General features: G+C 40.7%; 1 protein-coding gene across 1 annotated transcript in view; it reads left to right on the top strand.

The window, feature by feature from the left end:
- Positions 1–3,328: 3,328 nt before the first annotated feature.
- The window catches only part of LOC121579391 (homeobox protein cut-like 1), a 256,964-nt gene continuing 242,929 nt past the window's right edge, over positions 3,329–17,363 (top strand). The window contains exon 1 of the mRNA XM_041893958.2: positions 3,329–3,695. Within this exon, the coding sequence (XP_041749892.1) occupies positions 3,501–3,695 (195 nt within the window). The 5' untranslated portion in view covers positions 3,329–3,500. The remainder of the gene's footprint in view (positions 3,696–17,363) is intronic.

The raw sequence follows: 17,363 nt of genomic DNA, 5'->3' as shown, positions 1-17,363 counted from the left end.
AGGAGAACAGACTAGATTGGTCTGCATTCCAATGGTGCGCTAGGTCTTATGGGAGATCTTAAATACATGTACGGTTACATGCTTCAAATGACAGAGTCGAACAAGTATGCATTTCCCTCTCTTCAAGTGGGCTTACATGCAGTGCCATGGGATTTTGTTAAATGCTAAATGTGTCTGGTGTTTCTCGTTACTCAAGAGCCCCTACTTTTCAACAAGTTATTCTGCCACTAATAAGCCAAACAACTTTAAGAGGCAGGGATTTTCAATGGGAGTAATTGTGGCTGGGTGAAACAGCCTCTGATTCTATGGTAACTTAAAAAGGCTATGTTGTTTCCTTCAAACGCAACATAATGGAAACGTTCCAGCTTATCATTGAAACAAACATTCTTGTACAATGATATACAAATAGCCTGGGAAAATGGTTGCTTCTATGACAGCTAAATGTATCATTTTGTACTGTGCAGGGTTTAACAAAAGTGCAAAATGCAAATGTAAGTTTAACTTCATATTATATAAATATACACTAACAGTCAAAAGTTTTAGAACACCTACTCATTCAAGGGTTTTTCTTTATTTTTACTATTTTCTAGATTTTAGAATAATAGTGAAGACATCAAAACTATGAAATAACACATATGGAATCATGTAGTAACCAAAAAAGTGTTAAACAAATCAAAATATATTTTATATTTGAGATTCTTCAAATAGCCACCCTTTGCCTTGATGACAGCTTTGCACACTCTTGGCAATCTCTCAACCAGCTTCATGAGGTAGTCACCTGGAATGCATTTCAATTAACAGGTGTGCCTTCATAAAAGTTAATTTGTGGAATTTATTTTCTTCTTAATGCGTTTGAGCCAATCAGTTGTGTTGTGGCAAGGTAGGGGGGGATAGCCCTACAGAAGATAGCCCTATTTGGAAAAATATCAAGTCCATATTATGGCAAGAACAGCTCAAATAAGCAAAGAGAAACGACAGTCCATCATTACTTTAAGACATGAAGGTCAGTCAATCCGGAAAATTTCAAGAACATTGAATGTTTGTTCAAGTGCAGTCGCAAAAACCATCAAGCGCTATGATGAAACTGGCTCTCATGAGGACTGCCACAGGAACGGAAGACCCAGAGTTACCTCTGCTGCAGAGGATAAGTTCATTAGAGTTACCAGCCTCAGAAATTGCAGCCCAAATAAATGCTTCACAGAGTTAAAGTAACAGACACATCTCAACATCAACTGTTCAGAGGAGACTGTGTGAATCAGGCCTTCATGGTCGAATTGCTGCAAAGAAACCACTACTAAAGGACACCAATAATAAGAAGAGACTTGCTTGGGCCAAGAAACACGAGCAATGGACATTAGACAGGTGGACATTTGTCCTTTGGTCTGGAGTGCAAATTGGAGATTTTTGCTTCCAACTGCTGTGTCTTTGTGAGACGCGTGTGGGTGAACGGATGATCTCTGCATGTGTAGTTCCCACCGTAAAGCATGGAGGAGGAGGTGTTATGGTGTGGGGGTGCTTTGTTGGTGACACTGTCTGTGATTTATTTAGAATTCAAGGCACATTTAACCAGCATGGCTACCACAGCATTCTGCAGCGATACGCCATCCCACCTGGTTTGGGCTTAGTGGGACAATCATTGGTTTTTCAACAGGACAATGACCCAACACACCTCCAGGCTGTGTAAGGGCCATTTGATCAAGAAGGAGAGTGATGGAGTGCTGCATTAGATGACCTAGCCTCCACAATCCCCCGACCTCAACCCAATTGAGATGATTTGGGATGAGCTGGACGGCAGAGCGAAGGAAAAGCAGCCAACAAGTGCTCAGCATATGTGAGAACTCCTTCAAGACTGTTGGAAAAGCATTCCAGGTGAAGCTGGTTGAGAGAATGCCAAGAGTGTGCAAAGCTATCATCGAGGCAAAGGGTGGCTATTTGAAGAATCTCAAATATAAAATATATTTGGATTTGTTTAACACTTTTTTGCTTACTACATGATTCCATATGTGTTATTTCATAGTTTTTATGTCTTCACTATTATTCTACAATGTAGAAAATAGTTTAAAAAATAAAGAAAAACCCTTGTATGAGTCGGTGTGTCCAAACTTTTGACCGGTAGTGTATGTATGTTATATAAATAACCTTCATCAGCATAATAAAAATGTGGAACAGTCTGTGACTACGGAAAAAAATTATATTAAAAGATAACGCTACATTCAGGCCTGCTGTATCAAGGCAAATAAATTATGAGTATGTGTGCAGCAGTGAACAATACCTGGCTTTATAATTACTGTGATTACATTATTCTTTTTTATTGGAGACTTTAAAATAATTACAACTGACATCCAGCAATATTCAAGTTCTTAAATGTGTTAAAAGTTTACATGAGTTACTTGACATACATATATTTCTTTGCGCTATTATAAACAAAAACAAATACACCAAAGTTGTGAATAAATTCTGTAAGTTTACTTTAGGCTATTTTTATATCTGGAAAATTTGAGAAAAGGTGTTGGTGAATGGATTTTAATGTCAAAATAAGGAAACTTTCCAATCGAAAGTAGCATTATGTATACAGCACAACATTGAAACCTATAGATTCAAGCAGGTTGCTTGTATTCCTATTTCAGACCTACAGGGGCGCTGTTCTCCCAAATGCAAGTTCAAATTCAAGCACACATTGTTGAAATGGCTGAAGTATTAACTAAACACCAGCCCATGAAGTCAAATAGTTAAGATATAGTCATGTTTTTACAATGCAAACTATACATTGCAATTACTACATTTATTAAATAAAGTTCAAGTAAAATATTCTGTGCAGGAATGAATTTACAATAATATTAGGTCTACCCACTATCACAGTGTTATTTTTAAAAACCTTACAGAACTTTATCATGTTTAATTTGATTCCTTTCTAATATCAACGTTAACAACCTCAATATAACGAGATCCAACTATAGAGGCCTAATTAAAATGCATTTGATCAGACACTGTTTCCTTTTTTATCAACAAATATCCCCACTATAAAACGACCAATCAATTGATCGGTGGTGTCTTGATCAAGTAAGAACACTTCAATAAGGCGTTTATACGTTTTAATTTGTTTGTTTTAACCTGAAAGAGAACTGACGGTTGACAAAATAATTGTTTGACATAAAAGATGACTGCCACAAAAACATGACTAGTGTAAAAACGAAATATTATAGCATGATAATCTTAATCCAACAATCATTAAATGCATTTGATGAATAAATAGCACAAACAAATTACAGAAACATCAGAAATAATAGCCTACATGTAAAACATGAGTAACAGGTCGAAAAACGAATAACAGTCAAAAATGCACACTAGACAACAAATCTTACTGCATCGTTCACGATCTACGTGGAAGATCCATCCCGTGTTTTAGCTGTTAAAGAAATTGCCAACTCCCGTTCAATAATTCTATTCCGTGGCCCTATTCAATATTACAGGTTCCTGTTCAATAACTCCATTCCGCGCACATGTTCAATAAGCGATGGCCCTGTTCAATTACTCCGCTCCGTGTTTTGCGCGCGCTCCCCCTCCTTTCTACTGAACTCCAGCCCCTCGCGCTCTCTCTATCAGCCTCTCACTCCGTCTCAATATGTCTCAAGATGGCGGCCAATGCGGGATCGATGTTTCAATATTGGAAGCGCTTAGATTTACAGCAGCTGCAGGTCAGCCTTTTTCCTTCAAGTTTCTCTGCTTTCTTGAAGCCTTATGTGTGGAAACCCGTTGTCGAGTTGTGGCTTCGCGCTTGAGCCCCTCTTTGCCGGTGTTTGTGGCCGCTTTTGGAGCTCGCTTCTTCCATTGATTAAAGCGGCTCTCTCGTTGATCGGAAATTGATCCTCTTTGTTCAATTCCCATCGATCAGACATAATGGCCGTGGGGAAGCGGTCACTATGGCAATTTGGGGACCAAAGGCGATTCAACACTCATGGAAGACTATTCTAGTGCAAAACTGGCAACTTAACACTTTTGAGAGGATGTATTTGATGTTCTTGATGCGTTTTGTTTGAATAATTTTGTTAAAGAAAATAAGTGCGTTTGTTGTCTAGAGCTCTCGCGGGTGGCGCTGTGGTGCTGAAACGAGTTGGGTGCAGAAGAGTTAGGTGACTTATTTATGTTATCTTAAATGTTTTACACTGGGAAATATTGCTTTTGAAGAAGAAATATACGAAATGCTTTGACACCATGCTTTTCATAATAGCTGTTTATAGTTATTATATTCGAGAAAATCCTCTGGCAAAGCCTCTTGCCCCGTGTGAGCTCTTTATTTAGGGAAGTGTTTAGTCTACAGCTAGGTAACTCATATATATTTTAATAATATAAAAACAGTTAGTCAATGTCTAGTTTCCGCATAGTTTATGTCGTGGTAGTGTTAATCTGTTGAAAGATAAGTGTTAAAGATAGGAAGTCCAGTGAAATTGTGATTTCTACTCTTTATGCGTAGCCATAGTCTATCCTGTAGACATGGATTTGTTTACCCAAATTCAACTTTACGTGTTTTTAATCTGAAATAGATTAGCCTACCGTTAAATTAATAACCAAGTTGTATGCTTTATTTCGTTTGAATTGTGCGCTCAATAGATTTTAAACGAGCGCACTTTTGCGTTCATGATTTGCTATGTTTATCTATTTTACAATTTAAAGTTATATCTCGACAAAGGCTGCAGTTTAAATTAATCACGTAGCCTACACAAACTTTATACATCGCTTCTTTAAATTGATTTCAACAGGTTCAAGTTATCTAAGCCTGAATTTGAATTGACCGTTGAATAATCGACAGTAGCAATTTGGGAGTGTGGTTTTTGCATATTAGGCAAATGGCATTGGTTTAATGTTTGAAATAGCCTAATCTCAAAATATGTTATTCCAAATGCAAATTGCTTGGTGGGTGCGAATGACTATCAATAGGTCTATAGAATTAAGGAGTTATTGGACGAGTCACAATTCATGTGATTCGAAAACGTTTGCTAATGTATTAGTTTTCATGAAGGATACTCAATGTGTATTTGTCACATTTAAACAAACCCCTACTACCAATCACGACATACTTATTTGTGTATGTAGTCTAGTTAAACATTTGAAATCAATAGGCCTGTTGGGTTACTTTTTATTTATGTATAATTTCTGATTTCTAAATGTCAGTGAACCTAGTAGCCTACTAAAAGCCAATTCAACTCCAATTTCGTGGATTTGTCTTCTTTGCATGCATTTTACATACAAAAGTAATGTTTTTCAAATGAATAGGAGTCGAAATATCGATATAGGTGGCCCCTAGGCTACTATCAAAGGAATGCGTTTGAAATGTACACGTCACTCTGAGTCTCACGGGTTTTGCATAACGTGTCAGGAGGGGGAATGGGACAATGCGTGCATTTTTCAAGGGACAATATTTCCATCGCAAGATTAATGAAATTTAAAAAAATGTGGCGAAAATATGTTATAATCTTATTCATCCCTTTGCCGTTTATTCTCGACCATTGTTTTCCATGCCACGGAGTGTCCGCCATAGCCAAGCTCTGCTGCGGCCAGGGAACAGGTTGATCTCACAATCAATCACAGGAATGTGTTTCCTCAGCTATTGTGCCCTGTGCGACATTTGCCATCGCCTCTTTAAATAATTGTATTTGTTTTAAAATACAATATGGGTGTATTTGACTGCTAGGCTCCTATACTGTTCTTTCCCCATCGGAATTTGTTCAGGCTATTTTGGATTCAACTGATTCATGGTTTTTTGGGGGGAATATTTTCACGTAGCCTAGGCTATTGTGCCTTTCTCCCCCAAAATATTTTTCAGTCTGACTTAAAACCCCAAAAGATGTAGAACATGTTGACGCTTTTATGACTGTTTTATGATTCTCACACGAGGTGCGCTTTTGGCGCCCGGAATATAATGCCTGATATTGTACCCACTGTAACCCCTCTGATAATTGAGAGAAGCACATTGTGCTGTTTGCCTTATTAATCCATAGGCTGCAGTGTTATTGTGTATGTCTTTATTTAAATGGTTAAAGCGTTGTGCATTCCATTCTGGCTAACAATAGTCAACATTGATTCGATTTAATTTTGAAGTGGTCATGGTTAAATTCATATGACTTTGCCTCCACTGTTATCTAAATATAATGCAATTTTGTAATAGGCCTACTTTATTTGCATTTGTTGGAACGTCATACCCCGGTTAAATTGAATTCTGAAACGAAATGTATTCTCAAGTTCAGCTATAATGACATGTCTAATGTTTATAGCTTAAGTAATACATATTTTGGCAGAGATACCTTGCATTATTTAGGCTATTTTGTTATACTCTCTCACAGAGAATGTTTTGGGGGGTATTTTGTATTTGTTTAGAAAGAGTGAACCATTAATCTAGTCAGAAACGTTAACTACTATTATCAATCATTCTAAACAAAATACTTATTCATCTGGTTGCTTCACCCCCCCAACACACACACACACACACACACACACACACACATACACTGAGTGTAAATTGAGTCTTGACAGCCATACATAGTTCTCACATAAAGTATGCATCAAGAAAGGTTGTGTTAAGAGCCCTGCAATAATCATGGTAAAACCCATCCGATGATATTAGTCAAGACAGCTGCTCAGCAGAGAGGAGCTAGGCGAGGTCCTGTCTGGAGGATCAGACTAGACAGCAGGGAGTACACTGAAGATTTCACCTCAATTATTGATGACAACTTATTTACTTTGCTGCAGTATTGCCACCGGTGAGTCTTTCTGACAGGATATGCTCAGGCGCTGCAATTTGGCCTTTTCATCACAAGCCGCCACAGCCACTTTTAATTGGACTCACAAAATAAAGAGTCGCTAGTGATACATGTACAGTACCAGACAAAAGTTTGGACACACCTACTCATTCAAGGGCTTTTCTTTATTTTTACTATTTTGTACATTGTAGAATAATAGAGAAGACATCAAAACTATGAAATAACACATATGGAATCATGTAGTAACCAAAAAAGTGTTAAACAAATCAAAATATATGTTATATTTGAGATTGTTCAAATTAGCCACCCTTTGCCTTGATGACAGCTTTGCACACTATTGGCATTCTCTCAACCAGATTCATGAGGTAGTCACCTGGAATGCATTTCAATTAACAGGTGTGCCTTGTTAAAAGTTAATTTGTGGAATTTCTTTCCTTCTTAATAAGTTTGAGCCAATCAGTTGTGTTGTGACAAGGTGGGGGGCGGGGTATACAGAACATAGCCCTATTTGGTAAAATACCAAGTCCATATTATGGCAAGAACAGCTCAAATAAGCAAAGAGAAACGAAAGTCCATCATTACTTTAAGACATGAAGGTCAGTCAATCCGGAAAATGTGAAGAACTTTGAAAGTTTCTTCAAAAACCATCAAGCGCTATAATGAAACTGGCTCTCATGAGGACTGCCACAGGAAAGAAAGACCCAGAGTTACCTCTGCTGCAGAGGATAAGTTCATTAGCGTTACCAGCCTCAGAAATTGCAGCCCAAATAAGTTATTCACAGAGTTCAAGTAAGACACATCTCAACACCAACTGTTCAGAGGAGACTGCGTGAATCAGGCCTTCATGGTCGAATTGCTGCAAAGAAACCACTACTAAAGGACACCAATAAGAAGAAGAGACTTGCTTGGGCCAAGAAACACGAGCAATGGACATTAGACCGGTGGAAATCTGTCCTTTGGTCTGGAGTCCAAATTGGAGATTTTTGCTTCCAACCGCTGTGTCTTTGTGAGACACAGTGTAGGTGAACGGATGATCTCCGCAAGTGTAGTTCCCACCGTGAAGCATGGAGGAGGAGGTGTGATGGTGTGGGGGTGCTTTGCTGGTGACACTGTCTGTGATTTATTTAGAATTCAAGGCACACTTAACCAGCATGGCTACCACAGCATTCTGCAGCGATACGCCATCCCATCTGGTTTGGGCTTAGTGGGACAATCATTTGTTTTTCAACAGGACAATGACCCAACACACCTCCAGGCTGTGTAAGGGCTATTTGACCAAGAATGAGAGTGATGGAGTGCTGCATTAGATGACCTGGCCTCCACAATCCCCCGACCTCAACCCAATTGAGATGGTTTGGGATGAGTTGGACCACAGAGTGAAGGAAAAGCAGCCAACAAGTGCTCAGCATATGTAGGAACTTCTTCAAGACTGTTGGAAAAGCATTCCAGGTGAAGCTGTCATCAAGGCAAAGGGTGGCTATTTGAAGAATCTCAAATATAAAATATATGTTGATTTGTTTAACACTTTTTTGGTTACTACATGACATGTTATTTCATAGTTTTGATGTCTTCACTATTATTCTACAATGTAAAAAATAAAGAAAAACCCTGGAATGAGTGTGTCCAAACTTTTGACTGGTACTGTACATGTTACAAGTAATAAACCAGTACATTGTTTATGTTTTCTGGCCTTCTCATATTGGTGCATTCCACATTGGAAAGACATTAAGCTTCAAGACAAACCTTAAATGGCTCGGCAGAAATAGGATTTCTGTATCGAGGCCACTATCCCAAACAAGGGAACTACTACTTTCCACTAAGGGATCACCTGGGAAGTGCATTAGATAATGTGAATCCAAGATGTTGTAGTAAACCCAATGGGGATTTTATTTTTTACCACCAGACATTCTAAAGTGGCTTATTTCCAACTGGAATGCAGGCCTATGTCTAAAGCTTGTCAGAGTGTTGCAAGGATATTAATGTTTTTTCACAAGCTGTTCGGGTACTTTCATGCAATCCTGTCGGAAAGACCACCTACTGTACACACTGCACAGTTTTTGGGACTCAATGCTCAACTCAGCCCAGGTGGAACCAATGCATTGACAAATGCTACTCCTACTTCACTATCATTAAATGCCCTGTTTTCATGTCCTGGATATTATGTAGTTCATCAAATAAACAGGGAAACTAGGATATAGGATGCTCACACTGCAGACAGTGCATGTGCAAAGATCAGAGTTAGGGGCTAAGGATTTGAAGGAAATTAACACACACACACACACACACACAAACTACCCCTCTCAGATAAAAATATCATGTAAAATAATGTTTTATTGTCACAGACACCAGATATCTCAATGTGTTGTTTTACAGGTTTAGCCATAGTAGTACGGTGCCCCTGGAGCAAATAGAGGTTAAGTGCCTTGCTCAAGGGCACATCGACAGATTTTTCACCTTGTCAGCTCTGTTATTCGAACCAGCAACCTTTCGGTTACTGGCCCAACTGCTAGGCTATCTGACGCGATGTGGTGACTTTCAATATTTTCCTGCTCATCTCAGACAGCCCACAGGAGCTTGCATCTCTGCGGTCGGCCCTTTGATGAAGCTCGGAATAAAGTAGTTTCTTGTCAGGGCCTTTTTTGGGACATGTTCTCTATGCAGCTTACAGTAGGCAGCTCAGTGTGAAACTTTGAAACGGCACCATTACGGGGCTGCCTTTGTAGTTGAAAGGGCGCCCACAGTTTTCTATTCAGGCCCTTGCTCTCCTGATTTTAAGTTTGATTTGTGCCACTTTGTTCATAACCCTCCCCATGTATTGACACATGGTAATATTATGATTTTTTCATGGCTTTTATCTGCCAAATGTTGCAGATCTGTTTTTGATGTAGTGCTTTATTAAAATTATCCATCTGAGACGTGAGTTGTAAAATCTGTTATTATAGCATGTTTAATGTTTTAGTTTTTCCACTGAACATTGTTTTTAACTTACATTTTCTGTTACTATTTTCCCAGAATTAGTTCAGGTTTCAAACTATTAAGGCAGACTGTAACATCTTTATGTTGAATGAGCTGTGTTATGTATACTGAGTATACAAAACATTTAGAACACCTGCTCTTTCCATGACATAGACTGACCAGGTGAATCCAGGTAAAAGCTATGATCCCTTATTGATGTCACTTGTTAAATCCACTTCAATCAGTGTAGATGAAGGGGAGGAGACAGGTTAACTAAGGATTTTTACGCCTTGAGACAATTTAGACGTATTGTGAATGTCTGCCATTCAGAGGGTGACAAAAGATTGGTGCCTTTGAACAGGGTATGGTAGTAGGTGCCAGGCACACCGGTTTGTGTCAAGAACTGCAACGCTGCTGGGTTTTTCACGCGCAACAGTTTCCTGTGTGTATCAAGAATGGTCCACCATCCGAAGGACATCCAGCCAACTTGACACAACTGTGGGAAGCATTGGAGTCAACATGGGCCAGCATCCCTGTGGAATGCTTTCCAGACCTTGTAGAGCCCATGCCCTGACGAATTGAGGCTGTTCTTAGGGCAAAAGGTGGGGTACAACTCAATATTAGGAAGGTGTTCTTAATGTTTGGTATACTCAGTATATTGGGCCTACATTGAAATTATAGGGAGAGCATGGTTGGAGTGTCTGGTTTACATTTGCAGTAGCTAGCAAAGTGTTTGTTACTGTACAGAGATGTTTGCTTGAGAGAAGAAGCTTATCTAGTACAGTACTCTTGCCCTTACACCAGCCTCTGAGCTTATTTTTCTTAGACGTCCATTACCAAATAGGTTCTCAGCCATTTCAAAGGGTCACTTGGCTGTGGGCGGCACCTCAGCATACCACCTGTGTTGATTCCGTATGCTTGTAAGGTGTCCAACTGCAGGTAAGATGCTGTTCTCAGAGGCATTCGGGCCTGTGTGTGGTCCTGCATTTTACACGTCAACATATGTAGATTAGTGAAGGAAGCAATGTCGCCCATGACCGCACCATGGAGATTTGAGCTCCCCTGTGCCCTAAACTTGTGCCGGCCTGCCGTTGGCTGTAAGCATATCAGTTTGATATTTATGATGTGGCAGACACAGGCTGGGCTTTGGCTCCCCTATGTTATTTTTAACCCTCTGTTGCAACACAGACGTGTCTTTTCGAGTTATGCTCCATCGAGAAGAATTTGATGGAAGGATTATTTTCGCTGAGCTCTTCAACAGACAAGACTATTGACCTACGTCTTCATTTTAAAGATCAAATCACATTTTATTTGTCACATGCTTCGTAAACAACAGGTGAAGACTAACAGTGAAAAATGCTACTTACGGGCCCTTCCCAACAATGCAGAGAGAAAGAAAAGAGAAATAATTGAAAAGTAATAATAAATACACAATGAGTAACTTGGCTATATTCACAGGGTACCGAGTCGATGTGAAGGTGTACGAGGTAATTGAGGTAGATATGTACATATAACTAGGAATAAAGTGACTAGGCAACAGGATAGATAATAAACAGAAGCAGCGTATGTGACGAGTCAAAAAAGTTAGTGCAAAAAGGGTAAATGCAGATAGTCTGGGTAGCTATTTGGTTTACTATTTAACTAACTATTTAACAGTGTTATGACTTAGGGGTAGAAGCTGTTCAGGGTCCTTTTGGTTCCAGACTTGGTGCATCGGTATCGCTTGCCGTGCGGTAGCAGAGAGAACAGTCTATGACTTGGGTGGCTGGAATCTTTGACAATTTTTACTGGGCAGCTCGCGGCTGGGTTTCTCTTTGTAATCCATGGTAGTTTGCAAGCCCTCCCACATCCGACGAGCGTCAGAGCCGGCGTAGTAGGATTCGATCTTAGTCCTGTATTGACGCTTTGCCTGTTTGATGGTTCGTCGGAGGTCATAGCGGGATTTCTTATAAGTGTCCGGATTAGTGTCCCGCTCCCTGAAAGCAGAAGCTCTAGCCTTTAGCTATGTGCGGATGTTGCCTGTAATCCATGGCTTCAGGTTGGGATATGTACGTACGGTCACTGTAGGGACGATGTCGTCGAAGCACTTATTAATGAATTTGTCACTGATGTGGTAAACTCCTCAATGCCATCGGATGAATCCCAGAAAGTATTCCAGTCTGTGCTAGCGAAACAGTCCTGTAGTTTAGCATCCGCTTCATCGGATCACTTTCGAATTGAACGCGTCACTGGTACTTCCTGTTTGAATTTTTTAAAATATTGTTTTATACACACGGGAAACTGTTGAGCATAAAAAAACCAGCAGCGTTGCAGTTCTACCATACCCCGTTCAAAGGCACTTGCCCATTCACCCTCTGAATGGCACACATACACAATCCATGTCTCAATTGTCTCAAAGCTTAAAAATCCTTCTTTAACCTGTCTCCTCCCCTTCATCTACACTGATTTTGAAGTGGATTTAACAAGTGACATCAATAAGGGATCATAGCTTTCACCTGGTCAGTGTATGTTATGGAAAAAGCAGGTGTTCATAATGTTTTCTACACTCAGTGTATATTGTCCATTCCCTTGTTCATTCACGACTCCGAGAAACATAGGCTATTATAGTCCCGTGTAGCTCAGTTGGTAGAGGGTTGTGGGTTCGATTCCCATGGGGGGCCAGTATGAAAAAAATAAATGTATGCACTCACTAACTGTAAGTTGCTCTGGATAAGAGCGTCTGCTAAATAACTAAAATGTAAAAATGTATTACAGTTCTTTAGGTCCTGTTGATAGAATAGTCTCGAACGGAGCTTGTCCAGTTTGTTCTCCAGTTGGCCAATAGAATGGAGGGTAGAGGTGCTTTATCTACTCGCCAACGTAGTTTCGTCAGGGTGCCAGCACGTCGGCCTCTCTTACGCCCTTCCTTTTCCGAGTCTCTGGGATTAAGGCCTGGTCCATGGTGAGCAGTATCTCCTGCTCCTCAGACTCGTTAAAGTAGAAATATTAATCAAAATCGAGGTTAGTGATCGCTGTTCTGATGTCCAGAAGCTCTTTTCAGTCATAGCAAACAATGGCAGAAACATTATGTACAAAAAAAGTTACAATCTGCGCAAAAGAAACACAAAATAGCAGAATTGGTCAGGATCCCGTAAAATGACAGCTATCCATTGCAGCGCCATTACATACAAAAAAGATACATTGATGCAACAACACAAAGATCCACTCTCAAATATTTAAAGTTTCTATGAAGGTGTTAGATCTAAGTCAAAGTGAGAGCTGTATGCTCTCTGGTCTCTCAGGTCACATGTTTGTACAGCAGGATTTTAGATACACAGGCACCTGAGTATGAATCATCCATGCTAAAACAGGCAAGTTCCTGACTAGCTTTGCCACATGTCAGTGAAAAAGCTGGAGCCTGCACTCAGGACTAAATTTAGAAAACTCCTTAATGCAGAAATTAAAGGAGAACTGTGCCTCAGCGCTCTGCTATCCCTCAACCCCGCCCCCACCACACACACTCCCATCCCGTCGATTCCCCAGTCAGATCCACGCCACTTCAAACTCCAACAAGCTTGTAAACAAGACACAAAACAAGACAGACATTTGCATGTCCCCACCCAAATTTAGCCCAAGCGTCTTTGCCTTTTCCCCTGGGAGTTTGTAATTGCAATGGAAAGCTTGATATTTATGTGTTTTCACATAGCATTTGGGACCCGCAGTATGTGGACCACATTCTTCGAGGCAACACGCTTCAGTCCCGATCAGTCTGTCATTGTGTGAGCTGTGCTCAATGATCACAGCTGGAACCCCTTGTCTCACTGCACAGTTAAATGCTGTAAGACGTACACGCTGTAACTTATCTTCACTATCTTTTTATCCCTCCTTGTGTGAAATAAGACTAGTCAGACATGCCTGTAAAAGCTCAGAAGGAATCCATCATCTGTGGTCATTTTTATGATGCAGAGAATTAAAAAAATTTTATAAAGACATTTGGACCGCACTTGGATTAACAAATCAGTTTAAATGTACTCCTTGCCTGGCCATAGTTTTTGTTCTGTAGCGAGCTGTGCTCGGCAATCAGTGGTTTATCTCCACTGTCAGACAAATAGGTCCAGGCAGAGTAATCACAAAGGGCTCTTTCCTGACTAGAGATGCAATGTGAGCAACCATGAAACTCTTCAGACTAACTTTTAACTGAATACTCTCAGTTCGCAGTTAGGAATGTGTGTCTTAAATCGGGATACTACACTACTCAATGAATGAATGTTCTTTTCCAAAGTAAAAAAAAAAAAAAGATTACAGTACAGTGTTCTTTAATGGTGGAAGGGACTCGGATGCAAATGGCTAGATGAGCTCTGTGGCTCTGGGAATGAGGAGAGGGGTCAGGCCCAGAGCCAGTTCACACTATCCTCTACATTACCTCACTACGTCTGCCCCATCCCTCCCTCCACTGTATCTATCTCTCGCCCTCTCTCTGTGAGCTGGGGTTTCATGGGGGCCCCCTTTGCCTCAAACAGTTTTTATAGAAACCCTGACGCCAAATACATAATTACCCTGGAATGTGCTGTCCATTTCAGCCGGGGAGGGTGGGTGGGTTAGATGGAGGGATCCAGGGAATTGGCCCCTCCTCACTCACTTCCCTCTGCCCACTGGCTCTAACGTAAAGGCTACACTGCAGAGCATGCCCACGCACTGTGACTGCATCCTGCCTCCATTCACTATCCAGTCTAACTTCTTCCAGCCTCACAAACTATTGTCTGGCAGCCACAGTCTCTCTTTCACTGTTTGAGAACTCTGGCAGAAAAATAGATCAATCCTGAGAGTAAGTGGAGGAACATTATCACGGGAAGTAGTGGAGCTTGAATAAAGCATTTTAAGCATCTTGTTGACATGTGTATCCGTTATGAGTCTCGCATACAGGCACATCACGGAGGAGACACTTGTCTATAAAGGCTTGAAGACAAAATCATACAGCTTGCTTTTGATAATTTTTATCTAGCCTAGTCAGCGGAAATTCAGATTGTGGATAGTGTTCGTTTTCATTGTGTTCACCCTGAATGTGAGTGTGTACTTCAGGGACTGAGGTATGATGTCTGCAATGCCACAGCCAGCAGACTTCTATCACCAAGGCCATGTTGTCCCTATTTAACGCAGGTACATTTAGGCATAGACTATACAAGAATGACGTGAGTCAGCAACTGCTTTGACAACCTCTTGTATTATATCACACCATGAAAGGGATGTTTCTATCGCCAGGGTTAAACATATTCCACAGTAAAACATCTGAGGAGATGTTAATATCAACCTTTTGACAGGTCTTTTTGTTTCCAGTTTAGACGGCTTTGAAGCGACAGCACTTCAAGACCAGGAGATGATAGAACTCCCTTTGTGATCTGTTCCCATATTAGAATTTGTTGATCCACTGAATTCACACACAGAGAGAAAATAAAAAGGGATACTGAGACTTTGGCGCTCTCATTCTCTGGTCAAGAAAGTAAATGTAAGGCAACGTAAAATGGCTCGTAAGAGAGTCTGAAAAGCATCAATGCCTAAATTGAAACAGTAAGCTTACAGTGAAAACAAGGGGGGTCGTCGCTGTGAAAGGAAGCGAAAAAAAGTAGAGCAGCAATTTATCTGCTTCTGTGCAGAAACATCTGGAAACAGTTTGGAGAAAATGAGGGAATCTGAAGTACTTGGGAATTAAGAGCTATGGGAAAGAAATAGTGCCCCCCCGTTTTCCAGAGCGAGATAGTACAGGACAGGAGGTTGCAATCTGGCTTCGCAAGTCGTTAATGATAAAACGGGTAGCCTACTTCACTGTGAGATGTTCTTGCCAGATTCTTCCTCTTCCAAAACAAGGTCATTTTCAGACCAGTATCATTCTGTCAGACACAATTGCAGTTTATTTTATACACAAGTACACAGATTTGCAGATGTTATCGCAGGTGCAGCGAAATGCTTATGTTTCTAGCTCCAACATTGCAGTAATATCTAGAAACAATACAATAACCTCAACAAATCAACATTTGTTGAGGTAATCTGAAGAGATTTCTCCCCATGCTTCCTGAAGCACCTCCCACAAGTTGGATTGGCTTGATGGGCACTTCATACGTACCATACGGTCAAGCTGCTCCCACAACAGCTCAATAGGGTTGAGATCCGGTGACTGTGCTGGCCACTCCATTATAGACAGAATACCAGCTGACTGCTTCTTCCCTGCTCCAATCAAGTGCCGCCACAGGGTATGGCATGGCGTTGCAAAATGGAGTGATAGCCTTCCTTCTTCAAGATCCCTTTTACCCTGTACAAATCTCCCACTTTACCACCACCAAAGCACCCCCAGACCATCACATTGCCTCCACCATGCTTGACAGATGGCATCAAGCACTCCTCCAGCATCTTTTCATTTAGTCTGCGTCTCACAAATGTTCTTCTTTGTGATCCGAACACCTCAAACTTTGATTTATCTGTCCATAACACTTTTTTCCAATCTTCCTCTGTCCAGTGTCTGTGTTCTTTTGCCCATCTTAATCTTTTATTTTTATTGGCCAGTCTGAGATATGGCTTTTTCTTTGCAACTCTGCCTAGAAGGTCAGCATCCCGGAGTCGCCTCTTCACTGTTGACGTTGAGACTGGTGTTTTGCGGTTACTATTTAATGAAGCTGCCAGTTGAGGACCTTTTTAGCCGCCTGTTTCTCAATATAGACACTAATGTATTTGTCCTCTTGCTCAGTTGTGCACCGGGGCCTCCCACTCCTCTTTCTATTCTGGTTAGAGACAGTTTGCGCTGTTCTGTGAAGGGAGTAGTACACAGCGTTGTACGAGATCTTCAGTTTCTTGGCAATTTCTCGCATGGAATAGCCTTCATTACTCAGAACAAGAATATAGACTGACGAGTTTGAGAAGAAAGTTCTTTGTTTCTGGCCGTTTTGAGCCTGTAATCAAACCCACAATTGCTGATGCTCCAGATACTCAACTAGTCTCAAGAAGGTCAGTTTTATTGCTTCTTTAATCAGCACAACAGTTTTCAACTGTGCTAACATAATTGCAAAAGGGTTTTCTAATGATCAATTAGCCTTTTAAAATGATAAACTTGGATAGAAATAGGAAAAGTTTATTAGCGTTCACTTAACCTCAGATTGCAGCCCAAATACACATACAGTGCATTCGGAAAGTATTCTGACCCAATGACTTTCTCCACATTTTGTTACGTTACAGCCTTATTCTAAAATGGATTACATAGTTTTTTTCCCTCATCAATCTACACCCAATACCCCATAATGACAAAGCAAAAACAGGATATTAGAAATGTTTGCAAATGTATTAAAAATAAAAACCTGAAATATTACATTTACATAAGTAGTCAGACCCTTTACACAGTACTTTGTTGAAGCACCTTTGGCAGCGATAACAGCCTCGAGTCTTCTTTGGTATGACGCTACGAGCTTTGCACACCTGTATTAGGGGAGTTTCTCCCATTTTTCTCTGCAGATCCTCTCAAGCCCTGTCAGGTTGGATGGGGAGCGTCACTGCACAGCAATTTTCAGGTCTCTCCAGAGATGTTCGATCGGGTTCAAGTCCGGGCTCTGGCTGGGCCACTCAAGGACATTCAGAGACTTGTCCCGAAGCCACTCCTGCGTTGTTGGCTGTGTGCTTAGGGTTGTTGTCCTG

The sequence above is a fragment of the Coregonus clupeaformis genome, chromosome 13 (assembly GCF_020615455.1).
Source record: "Coregonus clupeaformis isolate EN_2021a chromosome 13, ASM2061545v1, whole genome shotgun sequence".
Classification (NCBI taxonomy): Eukaryota; Metazoa; Chordata; class Actinopteri; order Salmoniformes; family Salmonidae; genus Coregonus; species Coregonus clupeaformis.
Note: the sequence above shows the minus strand (reverse complement) of the source record. Positions and strands in the feature narration are given on the sequence as shown.